At 37.7% G+C, this 23782-nt stretch overlaps 1 protein-coding gene across 1 annotated transcript in view; it reads left to right on the top strand.

Annotated features, from left to right (window-relative positions):
• kcnn3 (potassium intermediate/small conductance calcium-activated channel, subfamily N, member 3) overlaps positions 1-23782 on the top strand; it is a 125072-nt gene that overhangs the window by 61140 nt on the left and 40150 nt on the right. The window contains exons 4-5 of the mRNA XM_056475870.1: positions 9745-10041; positions 20932-21053. Coding sequence (XP_056331845.1) covers positions 9745-10041; positions 20932-21053 — 419 coding nt within the window. The remainder of the gene's footprint in view (positions 1-9744; positions 10042-20931; positions 21054-23782) is intronic.

Below are 23782 nucleotides of genomic sequence, written 5' to 3'. Positions count from 1 at the left end.
AACTTAAAATAGGCAAATGTTAGCTCTAAATGAACATTAAAAACATAAACCATTCACACCATATATCATTGTTTCTATTACAAATCTTATAAATTAACAATACTAAGAAAATAAAAGGCAGCATGGTGGCTCAGTGGTTAGTACTGTCTCCTCACAGCAAGAAGGTTACTGGTTCAAGTCCTGGCTGGGTCAGTTGGAATTTCTGTGTGAAGTTTGCAAGTTCTTCCTGTGTTCGAGTGGGTTTTCTACAGGTGCTCCGGTTTTCCCCACAGTCCGAAGACATGCGGTTTAGATGAATTGAATAAACTAAATTGGCCATAGTGAATGAGTGTGTATGGGTGTTTTCCAGTGCTGGGTTGCAGCTGGAAGGGCATCCACTGTGTAAAACAAATACTAGAGTAGTTGGCTGTTCATTCCACTATGGTAACCTCTAAAATTCACTGTAAATAAATAGGTCAAACTTTATTTTAAGGTGCCATTCTCACTATCAACAAACCATTAAGTATGAATTTTACCTCAGTAAACTCTTAATTTGCTGCGTATTAATAGTTAGCAGTTAGTAGCTAAGTTTAATAAGGCAGGCAATAATCCAATAGTTATTAGTGAGTATTTGTCTCCATATTAAATTTTACCAAGAAAATGTATCATGTGCTTCAGGTTCAAATGTATTTATTTAATCAACACAAATCCAAATGCTTTTTGTTAATTGCATTGTATACATGTACCTCATAGAGTTTTTCAGATTATGAAAACATGACTAGTACTCCAGAAAGTGTGGTGCCTTAATAGATTATTCATTCATTTTCTTTTCGGCTTATTCTTTTTCTTAATAGAATAAATGGTCAATAAATAGTTTTTATTTTTCCCCAGGCAAAATGTAGTTAACAGTGAGGCTTTACCAGCGTATGTGTGGTACATGTTCAGTGGGAATGTCAGAAAGGACTCAAACTGCACAGTCATAGCTGTCAGCTTTGACAGAAATCTGCAGAACTGTACATCACATGGTCTGACAAAAAGACAGTTGACTTTTACTTAAGATCTCACTGGGGTCAAATCACGCAATCTGACAAGCAGCAAGGATAAAACCATCCCCAAAAACCTGGACTTCAGTTTGGAGCTCTGAATTTGTATGTATGTAAGCGTTTGTTTGTGTGTGTGTGGCTTATAATGCTATTATCATAACAAAGGTGTTCATCTCTGACAGGGCAAAACAACCAAACAGACACTATTATCCTCGCTCTGCTTCACTCTTTCAGACTCTCTCCTCTTTTAACCTCCATCTTGCTCCTGGACTGTCCCACTTTTTTTTTCTTTGTATCGTTCTTCATTTTGTGTCTGCATGCTCTCCTATTCATCCCTGCTTCCTATCCTAATTTTTCCTAATTGGCTCTGGCCCTCATTTGTTGGGAGGTTCTGGGTTTCTCTCTTTTTCTCTCTCTCTCTCTCTCTCTCTCTCTGATGGGTTTAGGGAGGCAGCTCAGTTCAGTCACTCATGTTGACAGATTACCTTCACTAATGGAATTTAATTATTCAGCATATCCTGGTGGCGATTTGGCCAGAAAAAGAACGACAGGATGGGTTGAGGAGCGAGGTAGCAGAGAGATGAATGGAGAGTAACGTGCAGAGGAGGAAAGGGAGCGATGATGATGAAGAAAAGTGAGATTTCAATGCTTTTAATGTTTCATTTTTTTTTTCTTTTTTTGTCCTCAAAGGAACATTCCCACAATTTCTCAAATGGAAATGAGAACAGTTTTAACACAGATAAAAGTGATTTTTGTGGGAAGGAAGAAATTTTGCGAGCTGCCAGAAGTTATGACAGATAGATATCTAGAACAATATTATTTTCAGACAATATTTTGTTGTTGTGAACTGATATTTGGGCATTTTGGGCTGATATTTCTGCTCTTTATCTTGCAGTCCTGTTTCACGTTAACATACACTACTATGTTATCATAGGTATTTCATAAACTGGGTAATTATTATGGTGGCTTGAGAAAGCCAACATACTGTTGTACTACATAAACATATTATCCTTCTTCCGTCTTCTTTTTCTTCTTAGACTATTTTAAGAACGCATCTCCTCCTAGACTGTTCATACTACAAACACCAAACTTACTCCAACTGATCCAACTTATGGTTTTCCAAAAACTGACCCAGAAAACTCGGAAAAGTCCCATTGATTTAACATTGGACCAAACTTTGTGACCTCATAACTTTGCGCCACAATGTCCAATAGACTTAAGGTTGAGCTCATTTAACTCAGACTACCAATCTGTCAATCACTGATGACTTTTCAACTTATGGCACCACTCAGAACACCTGAGCAACTGCCTAGCATCTCAGAACACCCTTGCAACCACCTAACAACACCTTAGCAATTACCCAGCAACACCTTAGCAACCACCTAGCAACCATTAAGAACACCCTAGCAACCATCTAGCAACACCATAGCAACGCCTCAGCAATTACCCAGCAAGGCCTTAGCAACCACCAAGCAACCAATAAGAACACCCTAGCAACCACCTAGCAACACCTTGGCAACGACCTAGAACACCCTAGTCAAGGCCTAGCAACACCTTATCAACCACCTAGAACACCCTAGCAACCTCTAAGAACACCCTAGCAACCATCTTGCAACACCTTAGCAACGCCTCAGCAATTACCCAGCAAGGCCTTAGCAACCACCTTGCAGCCAATAATAACACCCTAGCAACCACCTAGCAACACCTTGGCAATGACCTAGAACACCCTCGTAACCACCTAGCAGCACCTTATCAACCACCTAGAACACCCTAGAAACGCCTTAGCAACCACTCAGAACAATCTAGCAACCATCTAGCAACGCCTTAACAACCACACAAAATACCATAGTAACTACTCAGGACACCCTAGCAACAGCATAGCAACGAATCAGTAACCGCCTAGCAACCACTCAGAATACCTTAGCAACAACCTAGACAACACCTTAACACCTTAACAACTACCTGGAACACCCTAGTAACCGCCTAGTAACACTGCCTAGCCTTAGCAACTGCCTAGCAACCACCTAAGTGTAATTTTGTCCCATTTTTCCTGCAAACAAGTCTTAAGGTGGGCAACACTACAGGGTCTTCATTGCTGCCATTTGCGCTTCAAAATGCACCACACATTATCTATCGGAGACAGGTGAGGACTGCAGGCAGGCCTGTCAATTACCTGTATCCTCTTCCTCCTCAGCCAGGGATTTGTAATGTGTGCAGAATGTGGTTTTGCATTGTCTTGTTGAAAGATGCATGGGTGTCCCTGGAAAAGAAGGCAGCATATTGTGCTCCAAAATTTCTATGTACTTTTCAGCAATAATGGTGCCATCACAGAAGTGCAAGTAATCTTTGCCAAGGGCACTGACACAACTCCATACCATGTCAGACCCTGGCTTTTGGACTTTTTGGTTGCTGGTAACAGTCTGGATGATCTTTTTCTTCCTTGGTGTGGAGCACACGGCGTCTTTTAACTCCAAATAAATACCTGAATACTGATTTATCTGGCCATAGTACGCATTTCAGGGGTTTTAAAATTAATTGTTTCTTCAGTGCACCGAGTTATAGGCGTGGACAATTCGGTATCGGTTCAGTAATGGATCATAACCAGTTATTACGTTCTGATGTAATTTATCTCATATGCGTGATGTCGCGGTAGATTACTATGGCGAGGGAGATGACCACGAGTAATTTAAATATGAGTGTTTGCTGGACAGTCTTTCACTGATCCTGAAGTTACAGCAGAAACCCCTATTTTACTGCGATTAAGAAAATGAAAGTAAACTCCATTTCTCTCTCTCTGTGGCCCTGCTGGCGTGACGTTTCCTCTCCTCTCGGCTGTTATTGTGAAACTTGTGGATCCAGACACGAGCGTTTGTCTGCAGAGCAAGTTTTCTCCACTGTGTCTATCATGGATCAGCTGTAATCGCCGCTGCCGTTTATCAGTGTCACTCATCGGTGAACAGCACCAGAGCATTAGAGCCAATTGCAGCCTCTTCTGTTGAGTGGGTGACCAATCATAGAGGTGTAAGAACTCGCTCGACAGGGCTCATAAAGCGAGCGGGATATTTACATTTGTTTATTTGCTATAAATGCTCATGTTATTCTGTGCATGTACTGTACTTGAGTTTTTAAAGGTACAGTTCTGACTTTTATCAAAGGAAAAAATTGTATTACAAATAATATAGAAATATAAATATATTTATACAGTTTTCTTGTGCTGTGAAGTAAAATATATAATTGTGTATGGAAAGCACCGTCAATGCACCATGATGCACCAAGATATCGAATTGAACCGAATTGATGGCATGATAATCATAACCGAACTGAACCGTGAGACCAGCCTAGGTTCACACCTCTATTTTCCACTGTGTCATGGTCCATCACAGATGCCTTAGAGCCCAGAGAATTCAACAGCACTTTTGGACACTGTTAACATAGGGCTTCCTTTTGGCACAGTACAGTTTTCTCTGGCATTTGTGGATATAACTACGTATTCTGAGCCAAAGTGGTGATATTGCCTATAGGTGAATGACGATTCTTGATGCAGTACCACCAGAGGGATCGGAGATCACGGCTGTTCTTCCTAGGCTTGTGCCCTTGTCCTCTACACACTGAAATTCCTCCAGATTCCTTGAGTCTTTTAAATATTTTATGCAATTTTGAAGGTGAAAATGAAATGCTCCAAATGTCTTCCTACCTTTTTTGAGGAACATTGTTTCTAAACATTTCCATAATTTTCTCACGTATTTGAAGGCAAACCTTGGCCCATCTTTGCTTATAAAGTACTAGACCTTTCTTGTATGCCGCTTATGTACCAAATCATAATTACAATCACCTGTTGACAACACCTGTTTCAAATCACATCATTAGTTAACCAATTTACCGGAGAACCCTAAGCTGCTCCTGTCCCGTCTTTATTTAGAATGTGTTGTAGGTTTGAATGACCGGAAAGGATGTGTATTTACAAATGAAATGAAGTTGACCAGACAAAACTTGAAATATTTTGTGTTCATGTTGTCTGCAATGAAATACAAGTCAAAGTAAATTTGGAAATCACTACTTTCTTTTAAACTACGTTTTCTGTACTGTCCCAACTTTTTCTGATTGGGGGTTGTGCTTAATCATATCATTTAATTTCCGTCATACTGTCTATGCCTCAGTCCCCTGATTTTCAATAATTCATTCAGATACAAAAAATGACATCGAATCAGCCACAGCCCATTGTAGATGTCAGTGGCATCAGTCATTAGGACCCATATCGGTCAAGCATTATTCATAAGTCATATCAGTCAACCATTATTCATACATGCCATCCATGCACACACACACTTGCATATTCCCTTTCATTCTCCTTCCACCCACACGAGCGTATTTTCCCTGCACATTCATTCCCTTTCTCGGTTCTTTCCCTGCCTTCCACCTCCATCTCACTCTCTCTCTTGTGCACTCACACACACATGCACAAACACACACATTCACGCACACAAACACACAGTCATTCTCTTCCTCTCTCACCAGGGGACCCTAATTAAGCTTGGCTGGTCTTTGATGTTGTCGCCTAGGCAACAGTCACCATGACGAGGCTGGCTTTTCCAGAAAAAAAAAAACATGCGCATTTTACAGCCATACAACATGCACTGTGCCCTTCACACACACACACACACACACACATGTACGAGCAATTACATAAGCATCGGATGCCAGCAAGACCTGTTGCACTGTGACACAACCTTTCCATGAACATAGGCAAGCATAATATATGTCGTAGACTTCATTCATGAGTATTCAGGATTCCCATGTAATCATTTCCAGTGTGTGTGTGTGTGTGTGCGCATGTCTCAGTGGGGAAAACCCTGCTTGCCTTCTGCTTATCAATTAAACAAACCTCGGCAATCTAACACTTACAATTAACATTAAACACATCTAGCGCCGCCAGCCAGCACAATTAGCTTCCCGTTTTCGTCGTTAGGCTCCGCTGATATACCGCCTGACACCGAGTTGCACTGGGAGAGAGAAGGAGAGAAGCAGAGGCTCATATAACTGTCAGTAGACATTATGCCAGAGGAATTCTGTTTGCTTATTGCTCGATCTGTTTGGCGTCGCCGCCAGGATAAAATGACTATCTGAGCGTGTTCTCATTGTGCGGCTCATCAATCTGTTTTCTCCGCTTTTCGCCTCCTGCAAACACACTATGGTGGTTGAGTTCGTATGATGGCAGCTCCGTTTATTAGTCGTTCTAATGAGCCAATCTGAATTATTAATTTGTAATTGAAGTTTTTTTTTTGATTAAGCGGATGATGAATGGTTATGTGGTTCATGCGGTTCGACTTTTTTTGTTGTTGTTGGATGCTGAGAGGCATGACGTGACAAGCTATTTGTTTTGTCCGTTGCTGAAAGCGGAAATATTTGTGCGGTGTAACAACTTTAGCCGATGAGAGTGTGTTTTGTGTTTAATGAAGGTGTTTGGGTGTGAAATACGAAGGAGTATTTGCATTTTTGGGTTCCCTCTGGAGTTTCTAATGGGTTTTGTTGAATAGCTTTTTGATTTATGAAGCATTTATGAATTGAGATGGTTGTTTGTTAAGGCTTTTCTGTTTTGGTCAATGTAAATTACACAAAGACATGCTTCAGATGAAAATCCCATCAAAAAATCCTGCGGGAACACATGGCCCTGCTGGTTCTCTGTCGGGTTTTTGGATTACAAGATGATCATTATATTTTAAAAAGCAATAAACAAGAAAATAAATGTTGGGATAAAGTAATTTTCTTGTTTATTTAATTTTATTGGGGCGTCACGGTAATGCAGTAGGCAGCGCAATCACCTCACAGCAAGAAGGTAGCTAGTTCGAGCCTCAGCTGGGTCAGTTGCCATTTCTGTGTGGAGTTTGCATGCCTCCGGGTGCTCCGGTTTCCAAGTCCAAAGACATGCGGTATAGGTGAATTGGGTAAGATAAATTGTTCGTAGTTTGCGTGTGAATGAGTGTGTATGTAACCAGTGGCGCCCCCAGAAAATTTTCTTAGGGGTGGCCAGAAGAGGCCGCACCAAATCTTTGGGTGGCACACAAAAAATAATGAATTCAGTGTAATGTTATATTTTTGTTTCTGGTAAATGAAATATTGTAGTTTTAATTCATTTAATTAATTACTCTTGAAATATTACAGGGCAACGCGGTGGCACAGTAGGTAGCACTGTCGCCTCACAGCATGAAGGTTGCTGGTTCGAGCCTCGGCTGGGTCAGTTGGCGTTTCTGTGTGGAGTTTGCATGTTCTCCCTGCGTTTGCGTGGGTTTCCTCCGGGTGCTCCGGTTTCCCCCACAGTCCAAGGACATGCGGTACAGGTGAATTGGGTAGGCTAAATTGTTCGTAGTGAATGAGTGTGTATGGATGTTTCCGAGAGATGGGTTGCAGCTGGAAGGGCATCTGCTGCGTAAAACATGTGTTGGATAAGTTCATTCCGCTGTGGCGACTAAGCCGAAAAGAAAATGAATTAAAAAAATATTGCAATTTTTTCCTTGAAATAATTCAGCAAGTACATGTGCAAACCAAATAAAAATCAATATTTAGTTTAAAAACACTTTTCATATATATAAATAACTTTTCAGTTATTTTTCACATACTTTTAATGTACAGCATACAGTATATGCCATGTCTAAAATTAATCAAGATTAATGAGTTAATAAATAAAACAAACAAATGAACAAACTGAACAAAAGGCATTACTATACACACACACTTACTATACAGACCCTAATAATATCATTTACCCATATCCCTTTTTGAGCCACAATATTATTAATGCAGCTTCTTCTATTGATGTATCTTCAGGTAAATTAAATTGCCATTGCTGTATATTGAAGGTGTGTGCCTGCTGTCAACGATGATAGGGTAGGGCAGTGGCGGTTCTAGTTTAAATGGCACCCTGGGCGAACCACCCCATACACCCCCCACCCCCCTTAAATTGTTCGATTTTTATTCAATAAATATAACAATTTATTTATATTTATTCCAAATAAATACAATTATTATCAATATTATTATACAATTATTATTCTAAATAAATAACAGAATTCAATCCTAAATGTTACTGGAGTGATATGCTAAGATCACTTAAGAAACCTTTTGCATGAATATTAAATATGACAAATATAAAGAATACAAAAATATATGTTTTATAGAATTATCTGTTGTCCTAGACCCGACTCATGGCCGAGAATTAATGTTATGAAGTCTTACCTTCCTGACACTTTATCAATCCTTTCTGCTTTATAGCCATGCTTAGTGAAAGTTACATCATCATCATCATATTATATAAACTTTAGTTTAGTCGACTTGCAAAACTCGCTGCGTGCCGACACAGACACGTAAGTCTGTTACTCCAGTTTCACGGCGCATGAGCGGCGCGTGTTTTATCGGCGTGCATGTAAACAACCAGTATTCACACAGGAATGCATGAGGCGCACGGGAATGGTTTTCTGTGCGCATGCGTCAGTTTGCTTTCACCAGCGTTGAACCAGCGCTGAGGGTGAGAGGTAGAGAATCAGCTACGTCAGTGGCACCAACAATGATTTAGTGGCTGCATTTTATTTATTTATTTATTTAATGAAATATTGGCAATTTACATAAGTACATTTAAATGAATAATGTCAACAGCAAAATCATATTGGGGTGGCCAGAGTTTTGCCACGGCCACCCCTGGCCACCCCTTGGGGGTGCCCCTGAATGTAACCCAGTGATGGGTTGCGGCTGAAAGGGCGACCCCTTATAAATAAAGGGATTAAGCTGAAAGGAATATGAATGAATGAATGAATGAATGAATTTTATTTTACTTTATTTATTCACTCATTCATTCATTCATTTTCTTTTGGCTTAGTCCCATTATTAATCTGGGGTCGCCACAGCTGAATGAACCACCAACTTATCCAGCACATCCAGCTACCCAACATTGGGAAACACCCATACACCAAACACCCAACAATTGGCATTCACACACTCATACAAAACGTTAAATTTAGCTTATTATACTGCACATGTTTGGACTGTGGGGGAAACCCACACGAACACAGGAAGAACATGCAAACTCCACACAGAAATCCAAACTGACCCAGCAACCTTCTTGCTGTGAGGAGCTTCTTGCTGTGACAATCGTGCTACCCTCTGCGCATGTCACCCCTTTATTTTATTTTTTAATTATTTATTTTTTTATAACGTATTCCAATGTGTTGTGTTTTTTTCTCTCACATTTCTGGATAATAAATAAATTTACACTGAAAATGATGATTTTTGCTAAATTGTTGCAAACTATTTGTATGGGTTGAATTTAAACAAACAAATAAAATTTACCAATATTCAGGTTAATTTGTTTGTTTAAATTCAACCCAGATAACTAACTGAAAAAAAAATAGCAAATTTAATGATTCATTTTTTTGTGTGTAGAAATACTGAAACTCAAATCTATGCGTTTTCTTAATTGCCTTACAGCACTCCATCTGATCCGAACACGGTGTTCGATTAAAATAACAAGTAATAAAGCTTTTCATGAAGCCTGGATTTTTATTTCTTCGTCTTATGTCATTGTTGTAGCTAGTGACTGCTGTGTTCCCTTGAGTCCTCCTTTTAAAAAGACTGAATACAAATGTGACATCTATTATGTAAATTGAAATTTTGCAGGGAAACTCTGCTCAATTTGCATTATTTAACATTCCAATTCTGTCTTTTCCCCCTTCAGCTTTTCGTCATCGACAATGGTGCAGACGACTGGCGAATCGCCATGACCATGGAGAGGGTGCTGCTTATCGCTCTGGAGCTGATCGTTTCGGCGGTTCACCCGGTGCCCGGGGACTTCAAGTTTATGTGGCGGGCGAGACTGGCCTTCTCCTATGCTCCCTCGCAGGCGGAGGCAGATCTAGACATGGTGCTGTCTGTACCCATGTTCCTTAGACTCTACCTCATCGCCCGCGTCATGCTGCTACATAGCAAGCTCTTCACGGACGCCTCCTCCCGCAGCATAGGGGCACTCAACAAGGTCAGAGGTCAAAACTGACAGTTCAGCGTGCTAATTCATATTTTTAACTATGAATTCAGACATACAATGTATTCATAGCGCTTCACTTTTTCCACATTTTTTATGTTACAGCCTTATTGCAAAATGGATTAAATTAATTTATTTCCTCAAAATTCTACACACAATAGCCCATAATGGCAATGTCAAATTTTTTTTTTTTGAAATTGTTGCAATTTTATTAAAAATAAAAAACCTGAAAATCACATGCACATAAGTATTCACAGCCTTTGCTCAATACTTTGTTGTTGCACCTTTGGCAGCAATTACAGCCACAATTCTTTTTGAATATGATGTCACAAGCTTGGCACTCCTGTCTTTGGGAATTTTTGCCCATTCCTCTTTGCAGTACCTCTCAAGCTTTATCAGGTTAGATGGGAAGCGACGGTGTACAGCCATTTTCAGATCTCTCCAGAGATGCTCAATAGGATTTAGATCTGGGCTCTGGCTGGGCCACTCAATGACATTCACCGAGTTGTTGTGAAAGCCACTCCATTGATATTTTGGCAGTGTGCTTTAGGTCATTGTCCTACTGGAAGATGAACCGTCAGCCCAGTCTGTCCAGGGTGTCTCTGTACATTGCTGCATTCATCTTTCCCTCTATCCTGACTAGTCTTCCAGTTCCTGCTGCTGAAAAACATCCCCACAGCATGATGCTGCCACCACAATGCTTCACTGTAGGGATGGTATTAGCCTGGTGATGAGCAGTGCCTGGTTTTCTCCAAACGTAATGCCTGGCATTCACCCAAAGAGTTCAATTTTACTCTCATCAGACCAGAGAATTTGATTTCTTATGGTCTGAGAGTCCTTCAGATGCCTTTTGGAAAATTCCAGGCAGGGAGTGGCTTCCGTCTGGCCACTCTACCATACAGGCCTGATTGGTGGATTGCTGTACAGATGGTTGTCCTTCTGTAAGGTTCTCCTTTCTCCACAGAAGAATGTTGAAACTCAGACAGAGTGAAATTTTTCTGTAACCTTCCCCCAGCCTTGTGCCTTGAGACAATCCTGTTTGGGAGGTCTATGGACAATTCCTTTGTCTTCATGCTTGGTTTGTGCTTTGACATGCACTGTCAACCTTGGGACCTTATATAGACAGGTGTATGCCTTTTCAAATCATGTCCAATCAACTGAATTGACCACAGGTGAACTCCAATTAAGTTGCTGAAACATCTCAAGAATGATCATTGAAAACAGAATGTACCTGAGCTCAATTTAGAGCTTCACGACAAAGGCTGTGAATACGTATGTGCATGTGATTTTTCATGTTTTTTATATTTAACAAATGTGCAACAATTTTTTATAATGAACAAAGGCATGGCTGCCCATATTTGCTTGCTAATTGAGTTTTCTGATGATCATTTTCGTTCAGATATTCTGAAATGTGGCTTATTTTCTTTTGAAAATGGCATGATAAAATGCACTAGTTCATTCATATTCTACCCTATAATATGTTTTTTTACATATTAAACAACACAGTTTAACAACATTTCTGAACTTTCACTAATCTACTGTATTTCATTCATTTATACAGTGTTAATACGCCATCATTAGGAAGTATCAACATATACACATTGTATCTTTGTAATACACAAACAAAAATACCAACAAAAGCAGGTGGTAATAAGAAAGACGTAAGCTTAAGCAGAATTCATCTCAAATGGAAACATACTAATGGAGAAGGTGCACAGTGTTATTCTGGGAAAATCAATTTACTATTATTCACTGCATATTGACATTATTTGTTCATGTAAGACTACTTTTTTTCATTGATTTTTAGCCATAACAACAGCTTGTTATGCTGCTTGATTTTGCAAACCGGTATTATTATATTATTTTTTATTATTAAGTGTAGTCATAAACACACTTGTTTGTAGACCAAGTAGTTGGGCCATTTCTTACAGTATTCCTATAACTATTTCCTCCATAGGCAAAAGAATCTAAATTATTAAAATGATTGCAAAAAGAGCTTACTTACACATTGCAGAATAAGCTCAATAGTAAGGAAACCTAGTGTTAACCGATGACAGATTTTTACTTTAGATTTTTTAGCTATTTTTGACAGTGTAAATCGTTTTTTCATATCACCAAATTCCTGTTAAGAGTCCTAAAGGTGTCAATCACACACTTGAAGCTACTGCTATTGAGATGAATGGAATGCTAGTGGTTCACTAACGTCAAGTATTGTAGAAGCATCATCAGCTTGCTAGCTTCTCCCTTTCCATCTGGATTCAATGGCCCACTTGCGCCCAGATTCAATAAACACATCCTCTCAGGGAAGAAAAAAAACGCTATTGTCCCTCCAATCCTGACTGTATGTCTTTGCTGAAAAGAGCTCAATCTGTTCATCTTAGAGAAAGGCTGTACGAAGTGAGGCTGAGAGCAGTAAAGTTCAGTTTTACGATGACAATCATGAGTGCCAAGGCCTGTGGTTTTCAGCGCTGGAGGAAGAGGTTTTGTGTGTGGTTATGCTGTTTGTTCAGTCTCTAGAGAGCGATGAACCTGTCAGCTTTACTGATGGTTAAAGATTTTACACTGACCTAACAAATAGCCAAGTCTTTAAGTGTAACAGCTGCTTTTAAACTGTTGCAAGTTATAAAAATGTAAACAAAAGCCCCAAACAAGCACAGTATAATTTGATTATTTATTAAAATGAATATTATTTATGATCAACTATGCATTGTCTATAAATGAGCTTGTATCATATTAATCTAAAACCACTCTGATATTGAAAATCAAAGACGTTATTTTACACAAGAAGTTATTTTAAATAAGTTATTTTACACAAAAAGTTACACACTATCCACTCATCTTCTGCCATCTGTAAGCAGAACAAGTGTGGAGAGATGGAAAAGAAAAAGCTTTTAATGATTAATTTATTACCAAAATATTTAAAAATGAATCATCCACTCACCGGCCATTTTAGTAGGTACACCTGTCCAACTGCTTGTTAACGCAAATTTCTAATCAGTCAATCACATGGTACTCATAGCTCATGATACTCATAGCATTTAGGCATGTAGACATGGTCAAGACGATGTGCTGCAGTTCAAACAGTTCAAAATTTGGAAGAAAGGTGATTTAAATGACTTAGAATGTGGCAGGGTTGTTTGTGCCAGACGGGCTGGTCTGAGTATTTTAGAAACTACTGATCTACTGAGATTTTTACGCATAACCATCTCTAGGGTTTGCAGAGAATAGTCATAAAAAGAGAAAATATCTAGCGAGCAGCAGTTTTGTTGATGCCAGAGGTTTGAAAACAATGACTAGACTGGTTCGAGCTGATAGAAAGGCAACAGTAACTCAAATAACCACTTGTTACAACCACTTGTATGCAGAAGAGCATCTATGAATGCAAAACACATTGATACTTGAGGCGGATGGGCTACAGCAGCAGAAGACCACATCGGGTGCCATGTAGTCAGCTAAGAACAAGAAACTGAGGCTACAATTTGCACAGGCTCACCAAAATTGAAAAATAGAAGATTGGATAAACGTTGCCTGGTCTGATGAGTCTCAATTTCTGCTGCAACATTTAGATAATAGTGTCAGAATTTGGCGTCCACAACATGAATCATGGATCCATCCTTGTATCAATGGTTTAGGCTGGTGATAGTGGTATAATGGTGTGGGGGATATTTTCTTGGCACATTTTGGGCCCATTAGTACCAATTGGGCATCGTGTCAATTACACAGCCTACCTGTGTATTGTTGTTGACTATGTCCATCCCTTTATGACTACAATGTACCCAACTTTTGATGGCTACTTCCAGCAGGATAACACACCATGTCATAAAGCTCAGAATCATCTTAGACTGGTTTCTTGAACATGACAATGAGTTCACTGTACTCAAATGGTCTCAACAGTCACCAGATCTCAATCCAATAGTGCACCTTTGGGATGTGGTGGAACTGGAGATTTGCATCACTGCGTGATGCTATCATGTCAATGTGGACCAAAATCTCTGAATATTTCCAGTACCTTGCTGAATCTATGCCATGAAGGTAATCCTTTAAATAAAGACAAAAGGGGGTCCAACCTGGTACTAGTAAGGTGTACCTAATAAAGTGGCCGGTAAGTGTATATATTTCTGTATAAAAAGGTCCCCCCTTATGTCAATGTATACTAACTATCTTTGCAATGAGGGGCTATTCTGCTGCACTCTGAATGATGATTAGTTGTGAATATACTACAGATCTCGTGCTTAAAACTAGCACAATAAAATCCAAAGATAATGTTGAAATCTGTATTTTTTTTATTTTTTATTTTTTATTTTTGCTTATTTGAACATTAATTGTTTAAACATTTTTACAGTTTTTCTTTAATCTTTTTGGTGACCACCAGTTGATGCCGATTTCAAAACCCCTCACCCATATTATTAAAAATGTAGGTGACTAGCTTTGAGTAAGGAGTTTTGAAGACTAAATGTTGCAAGTAAAAAGCAGAACCAAATCCACCTCAAAAGGTGGTGAAACACTCAGACATGGCAGAGCAGGGATCAACATACTGTGGTTGCAGAATACCTATGTGACAGTTTATCACAGTTTGATCATGTGCAGTTATCATAGAGTCAAACAATTGCATATTCAGGGATTTGGAAGAATAAAGCACCTCACTTGCACACATGCAGCTTTTTTCCACTTGAATGCCTAGACTCTCAGCTTTATCCACTCAGATAGATACAGTAGAGAAAGTGTCAGAAATAGAAGGTGTTAGATACATAAAAAAGTTGTCCTAAAGCATGTGTCATTTGTAGAAGATGTTAATCTTGTTAAATATTCATTCGAAAAAAAGGTAACACTTTATTTTGATTGACCATTTGAGTATTAGTAGACTGTCTGCTTAATATTTGTCGAGACTGCTCCTTCAACAGACATTTAACTGGCTATATGAAACTTAGCAAGTACATGTCCACTTACCCTAACACCAACCTAACAGTCTACTTATAATCTAATGAGAAATAGTTAGCATGTAGATGCAATTTAACCTAAATTCAACAAACGAACCATCAAAATAAAGTGTGACCCAAAAAAAAAATATCAATATGAAACTATATAAGAACACTATCTGAAATTGAATTCTACTTGAATATATTCTACATATGAATGTCAATTTACTTCATGACCATTAGAAAAGTATGTTCTAAATTGTGTGAGTATGAGTAGTATTAATAGATTCAAAAAAGCTACATTGACTATTTGTTGTTATCACATGACTTACCCGTGTCAGTTTTGTCACTTCCCCCCCTATTCATAAATTTTCTCCCCTGGCCTTATGGGATACTAAATTGTTCATTGGATGCGCATCAGAATCTTGGCAGAAGTAGTATGTAATCCAAGTACTTCTCTACTCAGTTCACATACTGTTTTTCACATTCTATATAGTAGGGACGTATGCAATTTCGGACACAGCATATTTCTCTTGCTCAAAAACATAGAGTAATTTTAGTGAATCTTCATTACATTGTAAATGTACAGATACATTTGACCTTAATGAGTTGAAAACAGCAATCATTTATGACCATGGACCACAAAACCACTCACAAGGGACAACTTTAAAAAAAAAATGGAGGATTTATACATAATTTCAAGAGTTCACACTGAGCTGATGATTGATTATAAAGCTTGTTTGGCATGCTGTCCCGGGAGAGAGCCCTGAGCTCATAAGATTCAAGGCGAAAGGGAGTTTGAGCTTAAGTAGATCTCGAGAACGCCCCTGCTATAGCAGCTAATGAACAGATAGGGATTGCTCTTAAGAGATAACTACTTACTAGGAGCACGTCCATGGTTCCGATTTTGATTAGTCAATTAACTTAAGTTGAGCTTAAAAACGTGAGCACGGGGAGAACTGTAAACTCTGCACAGAAACGTCAGCTGGCTTGGTAAGGAGTAGAACCAGTGACGTGATGTCACTTGCTGTGAGGCAACAGTGCTAACCACTGGGCCACCATGTCACCCATCTAGGAAAAGGGGAGGAGTTGGGGTGCAAGGGGGGATTCTTCAAAACAAAGATGGCTGTTAGATGGAACTTAGGATATTTATAGTGGCTTAGGAATCGTCTGATTGGTAAATCATAAATTGGATTATGCGGGACCAGCCGCAACCAATCATAAGCACATGATCCACTCAAAATTAGTTTATAAATAAACTTTACTTAAAAGCTGAATAAATAAGTTGTTCAATGATGTATGGTTTGTTAGGATATGGGATTTGAATTTGGCCGGGACACAACTATTAGAAAATCTCAAATTTGAGGGTGTAAAAAAAATCTAAATATTGAGATAATCTAGACGACACAGTGGCTCAATGGTTAGCACTGACGCCTCACATCAAGAAGGTTGCAGATTCGTGTCCCATTTGGGTAAGTTGGCATTTCTGTGTGGAGTTTGCATGTTCTCCCCGTGTCACGTGCCTGCAGGTGCTCCGGTTTCCACCACAGTCCAAATGGGCCGTAATGTAAGAGTGTGTGTGAATGAGTGTGTCCCAGTACTGGGTTGCAGCTGGAAGGCCATCTGCTATGTAAAACATACAGTATACTGGATAAGTTACCGGTTCATTCTGCTGTGGCGACCCCAGATGAATAAAGAGACTAAGCAGAAAAGTGAATGAATAAATAAGAAAATTGCCTTTAAAGTTGTCCAAATTAAGTTTTTAAGGATGCAAACTACTAATGAAACATACAGTTTTGATATATTTACTGTAGGAAATTCACAAAATCTCTTCATGGAACATGATCTGTCCCTAATATCCTAATGATTTTTGTCATAAAAGAAGAATGTATGTATTATTGGCTATTGCCAAAATGATACCTGTGCAACATAAGACTAGTTTTGTGGTTCAGGTTCACATTTAATTTAACATTTCACACAAGGAGGCAATGGTGGCGAATGACCTTCTACAGGAAAGACTCTGGGAATTGTTTCTTTGGGAAACATTTATTTACTTGCACCTCATGAATGAACCCATTCATAAAACTAAATCAGACCAGTGCCGAGTACATTTTAGCAGAGTGCTTTTCATTATCATTTAGTTAGCTCAGCTGTAATGCTTTGTGTACAACACAATGTGACATAAAATGTGACATTTTGTCAAACTACACTGCTACTTACTGGAAAATAGGGGCTTATTACTGGAAAAGCTACCTTATTATGTACAGAGCTGAACTACTGCCATGTCTCTAATGATGTTAGTAGTGCTGCTTCTTTTAGATGGTTGCTGCAAAACGCATATATTTGGTGTATGTTGGCATTTAAAGACGTAAAAGCGACAAGCCTCAGCTGAAGGTCAGTGTTGGACAGGAGCGTAATTGAATTATTTTTGCATTGTTAGGATGCAGCATCACAGCACGGTGTCATTTGATGACTGATGAATTTTCTGTTGTAATGGATTTTATGATTGATGGCTGTTCGTTTTTCAAGCAGGTTTATCTCTGCTCCCCCTTTAGATGGCTGATTGATGTCTCTGAATATTGTATATCTATTCAGCTTTGTGCTTAAAGGTTGACGGATGACTGGCGTGGCTGTGAAGTGCTTGATGGTTCAAAGTTTGAGTTTTGTCCTCTGCTGCCGTTGACATAATCCAAAACAGGTGGAAAAGAGTCCTGATGTGGTTTCATTTGAATGGCTGATTGGAGAGGGTAATCACTTTGTCCTTTGAGAGAAGCTCTTGTTTCAAAGAGATGTAAATGCAATTCTCTTTGCTCTCATGTGCTGTTTTATCATTAATGACGGTGTGGTCAATCTTAGCTAAGAGATCTCCGCCTTTGCTCTGAAGAGCTGCTCTTTGTGCGAATTTTTCGTAACACAAATCAATAATAACGATGAGGACGATAATGAAAATGATTGTTTTTAATCTATTTATAATGCACAAAATAGTAGCAACACTTCTTGTTCTTGAAACACCGTAGGAAAGGGCTTCAATGGATTTAGACTGAGCTGAAAATTGGAACAAAGCTGAAATTTGAACTTAGATTTTAGTCAGGACCAACACAGTGTTTCATATAAGTTATGATACTGTCGTTCAGGTTACAGTCATTTTGTACAAAAAGTATTGCACAACCTTTGATGTTTTAAATTATGTTTTTTTAATAGATTTTTTTTTATGTGAATAAAACCACCATAAGAGACCAACTGTACCAACAGACATATTTTTATCTATCTATCTATGTATATGTATATATGTATATATATGTATATATATGTATATGTATATATATATGTATATGTATGTATATATATATATATATATATATATATATATATATATATATATATATATATATATATATATATATATATATATATATATATATATATATATAAACATATATTTAAACATTAAACAAGTAGAAAAATATGTCTGTTGGTACAGTTGGTTATATATATATATATATATATATATATATATATATATATATATATATATATATATATATATATATATATATATATATATATATATATATATATATATATATATATATATAATATATATATATATATATATATATATATATATATATATATACTATATAACACTAAATTGGCTAAATTACAGTTTGATGAATTTGAGATATAATTGTATAGATTACTTTGTATGAAACAGCTCAAAATAATCAGTTATACAACAAGTAGCCTAATAAAATTTTTTTAAAAAGTTAATATTTAAGTTACCAGCAGTGCTTTGGAAAAGAAATAGTTCAACAAGCGACAATATATAGCCAAATGGAAATTGAATAAATGGAATGGAATAAATAATCAATAAACTATTTGTAAATAAATTATTTAAATAAATAATAAATTTATAAATAAAATATACATAAACACAGTAAACAAACAAACGATTACATGATATTTTAAAATGCAGACATCATGTAGAGAGCATCGTAGAAAAAAAAGCAATGCAGTTATGAATAAAATGCACGTCTTGCAATGTAATCATTTGAAATTTACCTTGTTTTCCACATAATTAGGGAATATAATCTTACTTTATCTGACTTTTATAAAGAACACAAGTCATCCCTGCTATCATCCTCAAGCCACAGACAGTCTTTAGTTGAGCTCGTGGATTACTGGTTCGCAATTAGAAATACAAGCGCATCCACGTGAGAGGGATGCAGACTTGCTCTTTGCTTAGTTACGCTTGTTGCCGGCTGAAGAAAAATTCTTTCACTTTGTGTGCTAGTGGCAGGATAGTACTACTGGATAGTAGAGGAAAATCGATGATCATTACATGACCATTTGGGAGGTTTCCCCTTGGTGTTAATGTCAGGCATCTAAAATATTATTGAATTTAATCCTCAATTGTAGTTGGCTGCTTTAAACTTGGATTGTGGTGTTTGTTGGTTACGTTTGTCATTTTGATTTAATTTATGGTAAATGAGTGCTTAGTGCACGAGTAGTCGATTGTTTCTGACAGCACCGACTATTGGGGGAAGACTTGTCGACTGCAAGCCCTATGAGATACACACATTTTCTGCTTTGGCTTTGTTTTGAACTACTAAAAATAGACAATTTGGTATCTAAATTGTAACACATCAATCTCATACACTGATATTTGCAAAAACTACACAATTGCTTGCTGTATTATTTAATATAATATAGATCTCTTTTTTTCTGTCGTAACATGATTTATAAGGAACTTTTTAACCCTTTGGCATACAATCACACCAGTGTGATCAGTCTTGCCTGGTCCCTGGAATGTACGATCACACAGATGTAATTAGAATGGTCAATGTGCTGTGATCAGCTGCTTCAAATCTGCTTTCATAATCTGAGTCAGTGCAAATACATGCATATTTATTTTAGGTTACATTAATTTAAATGCACATAGATCAAGTCATGGCATTCCGCTACATGTGTGGACATAAAAGAAATGAAATGTTGTGTCTCGCAATGGTGCTACATAAATTAATCAAAAATACAAACACGACACTAGACATAAGAGCTAATTAAAAAAAAATAAAAATAAACTTATGCATAACTAACATATACTATAAGACACTTAACTATACACATAAGACTTAACTATACACATAAGGCTGTGCAATGTTGTGCAGAATATTGTGCAAGAGATGTATTAAAGGTGAAAATTGAGTTATTTAAGGTTGAAGCAAGCGGTGCAACATGCTTGTGGTACATTTATAGTAAACATAAGTACCAGAAAAACAATATTTATGGATTGTAAAATCCAGATGGAGATGGAAATGAAGATGGCAGTAATAAGAATGTGCTTTATTCACATCAGACACACAAATGTTTAAGTTTCTAGAATGTTTACTCCGTTCTTTTCACAGTTAAACAGCCACTTTTATCCACGTATTTACTGTTGCGGAAGCTGCTGAATTAACATGTTGTAAATCCAGCAGCTTTAATCTCTCCACTGCAGCGCAGGCTAACATGGGGCACCCATAACCCATCACAGATCAAATATTATAATCATTATTAAGCTGTGGTGTGATGTGACAAAACTGAAGGTTCGCAATAGGAATTTTGAAGTGATGCATTGTAAATAATGTTCAAATAATTGAAAAAAACGCACACAGTGGAAGTATCTAAAACTTGTGTGAACAGATTTATGTATCATAACAGGCTTATTTGTTATTTATTAGTATTTAACACAGTTATTTATTTGTTTGAACTGTTTTTATTTGTTTTTAGCAAAGGAAAGCCTTTTTTCCACAAAGTATTCAAGTGCATTTTCTTGTAAATTAAGTATTACTTGACCATTTTGAAGCTTTTAAAGATAAGACTCATTAGAGCTCCTCTTATCCATCAGTAAAAGCATTAAAAACATTTATTATAATGGTGAAATCCGGTCTGAAAGGGATCACAGGGCTGCTTGTTTTCCTCTTTTCAGGTGCACTTTAACACACGCTTTGTGATGAAGACCCTGATGACCATATGCCCGGGCACGGTGCTGCTAGTCTTCAGTATCTCCCTGTGGATCATCGCTGCCTGGACCGTACGAGTGTGTGAGAGGTAAGAGAGAGAAAACGAATGAACAAATGAATCATTGTGTTTGGAGCTGCGCCGTGCTGTCTAGACGCTGTCAAGTTTCTTATGCTTAATGAGGACTCACCTGAATCCCTACAAATAAGTGACAGTAGCTGGATGAAAACACGCTGCCCGAGGTGTGCAAACGCTCGCTCTACACGTCCGGGAGGAACAGAGACCAGAGAAAAAGAGAGAGATCGAAAGAGAGCACTTTCATTCACACCCTTGTCTATCTAACATCGTTCCTCCTTTTCTAGGCACACATTCGGGCATCACGACGTGCATTAATAGATTTCCCATGTTGCATCTTAAAAGGGGTCGATGGGATAAACTAGTGGGTGTCTCCCACTCTTTCAGGCACGTTGTCATGGTTACAAATTCTGGATGCGTGTTAGTCGCTGTATAATATTAAGGGTTCCCCATAGCAGGGATTTGAGGTTTGATTATTGTTTTGATAGCGGCAGGCTGGAGCAGTGAGTTTTGACTGACGGTTTGTGCATTTGAATTGCCACATCTGATCAGGGCAGCGTCGTGGTGAGATGAGCCTACAGGGATCTGCTCTATTTTTATGCACTGCACTCAAAGTCATCATGTTAAAGGCCCTTTCTAGAGGTGGAGTCTCCCTGCAGGCTGTATGCTGCTCTTACTCAGTCCAACACGCACACAGTGGGCTTCAGACCGCCTGTGAACTGGATCAACTTGCTTGTAAAATGCATTCTTGGAAAGTTGCGATGACTGTTTGCATCAACATAGTCTTTGCTCATTTTAGGATGTTACAAAATAAATACCTCATATATATACACAGTTGAAGTCAAAATTATTAAACACCCTTTGAATTTATTTTTCCTTTTTTTTTTTATATATTTCCCAAATGATGTTTAACAGAGCAAGGAAATTTTCACAGTATGTCTGATAATATTTTTTTCTTCTGAAGAAAGTCTTATTTGTTTTATTTCGGCTAGAATAAAAGCTGTTTTTAATTTTTTAAAAGCCATTTTAAGGTCAAAATTATTAGCTCCTTTAAGCATTTTTTTTGTTTTCGATAGTCTACAGAACAAATCATCAAAATATTTAGTCAAATATTATTTACTGTCATCATGGCAAAGATAAAATAAATCAGTTATTAGAAATGAGTTTTTAAAACTATTATGATTAGAAATGTGTCGAAAAAATCTTCTCTCCGTTAAACAGAAATTGGGGTAAAAAATAAACAGGGGGGCTAATATCTATATAATCATAAGGCTACTGTCACTTATTGTCACTTATTTATATAAATGCCTCATGATACACACACACACACATATATATATATATATATATATATATATATATATATATATATGGTTCTCGAATCTAATAGCTCCAAAATTCTAATAATAACAGCACTCGTACAGCCTCCTCACCCTTGTGTAATACTCTGCCCACATAGAGTGACAGCAGATGAATAAACTTACTACAGTTGTTGCTACAGATATTGCTGCTGTTGGACAACACAATGTACTTTTGAGGCATTTTTAGACGAGAATGTAGTAGTTTAGATTGCAATTATGCAGTTTATTTATAAGGATAGGGCCTATTTTAAATATTTATAATTTCGGAGATACAGCGTGTCGGCATCCATCAGCCTGTCATTGAGCAGAGCAAATGACAGGCTGAATATCCTTAATTATTGTAATATCCCGGTTGCTACAGAGAAATACTGGGAAATGTCTCTCAACTGATAGCATTTCATGCCGTTCAGCCTTATAATCTTAAAATTTGAGCAAAATCACCTGTTTTGTCATCACCTTAGACATTATACAGGAGAATCATTCAAACACTAGCTATAAAGGGACATTGGTGAATTAGTGATGGTTTCTGCTGTTCTGACATTAGCTGCGGGTGTAAATGTATGGTGGAAGAAAGTAGTTCCTCCTACAAAAGGATTTTTAGACTCTCTGTGTTTGATTTTCTGTTTTATATACACGATTGTGCCATCAAATTGTTGTATAAACGCATTATCACATTCATAGTAGTGCAGTATGGCTGTATATTGGCACTGGTGGGACACTAAGGTTCCGATAAATAGCCACATCGCACTGCTACTTGTGTATACAGTATATATAAACACTTTAACAACTCTAACATTCTAAATTCACTAAGATGTTTTGGTAACACGTTACTGCAAGGGGTGTTCATGACACCTTTCTACGAAGGATATATGAAGGAGAGTATGTGCATGATTATGACAATTTTCTTGTTTCATTTTTCAGGCATTACTGTGCGTTCTCTGTTTACCTTTGTTGTTTTTTCTAGCCTTGCTTTGCTTTATTTTTTGCCCTCAGGCTGTTTCAGGATTTTTAATCATTTGCTATCAGACCTGACCATTGTCTGTGTTTTGGGTTAATCTTTTGTTGATGACCCTGACACTGTTGTTTGCCCCTGTTTTGCCCCAGCCTGTTCGACTCTCCTTTTATAATAAGCTGCATGTGGATTCTGACCTCTGTCTTTGCGCTTTTACATGCAACAGTATCAAATAGAAACACCAATCAAAACCTTCATGTCTAGCAGCACACATGTAAAGTGAATCAATCAGTAGAAATAATTGGTAATATATTAGCTGATCATTTATTTTCTTATTAGGCCAAAAATGAAAACATTAAATATTAGCAGTTCCCCCCGTGTTCACATGGGTTTCCTCCGGGTGCTCCGGTTTCTCCCACAAGTCCAAAAAC

The sequence above is a fragment of the Danio aesculapii genome, chromosome 16 (genome assembly GCF_903798145.1).
Source record: "Danio aesculapii chromosome 16, fDanAes4.1, whole genome shotgun sequence".
In the NCBI taxonomy this organism is placed as follows: Eukaryota; Metazoa; Chordata; class Actinopteri; order Cypriniformes; family Danionidae; genus Danio; species Danio aesculapii.
Note: the sequence above shows the minus strand (reverse complement) of the source record. Positions and strands in the feature narration are given on the sequence as shown.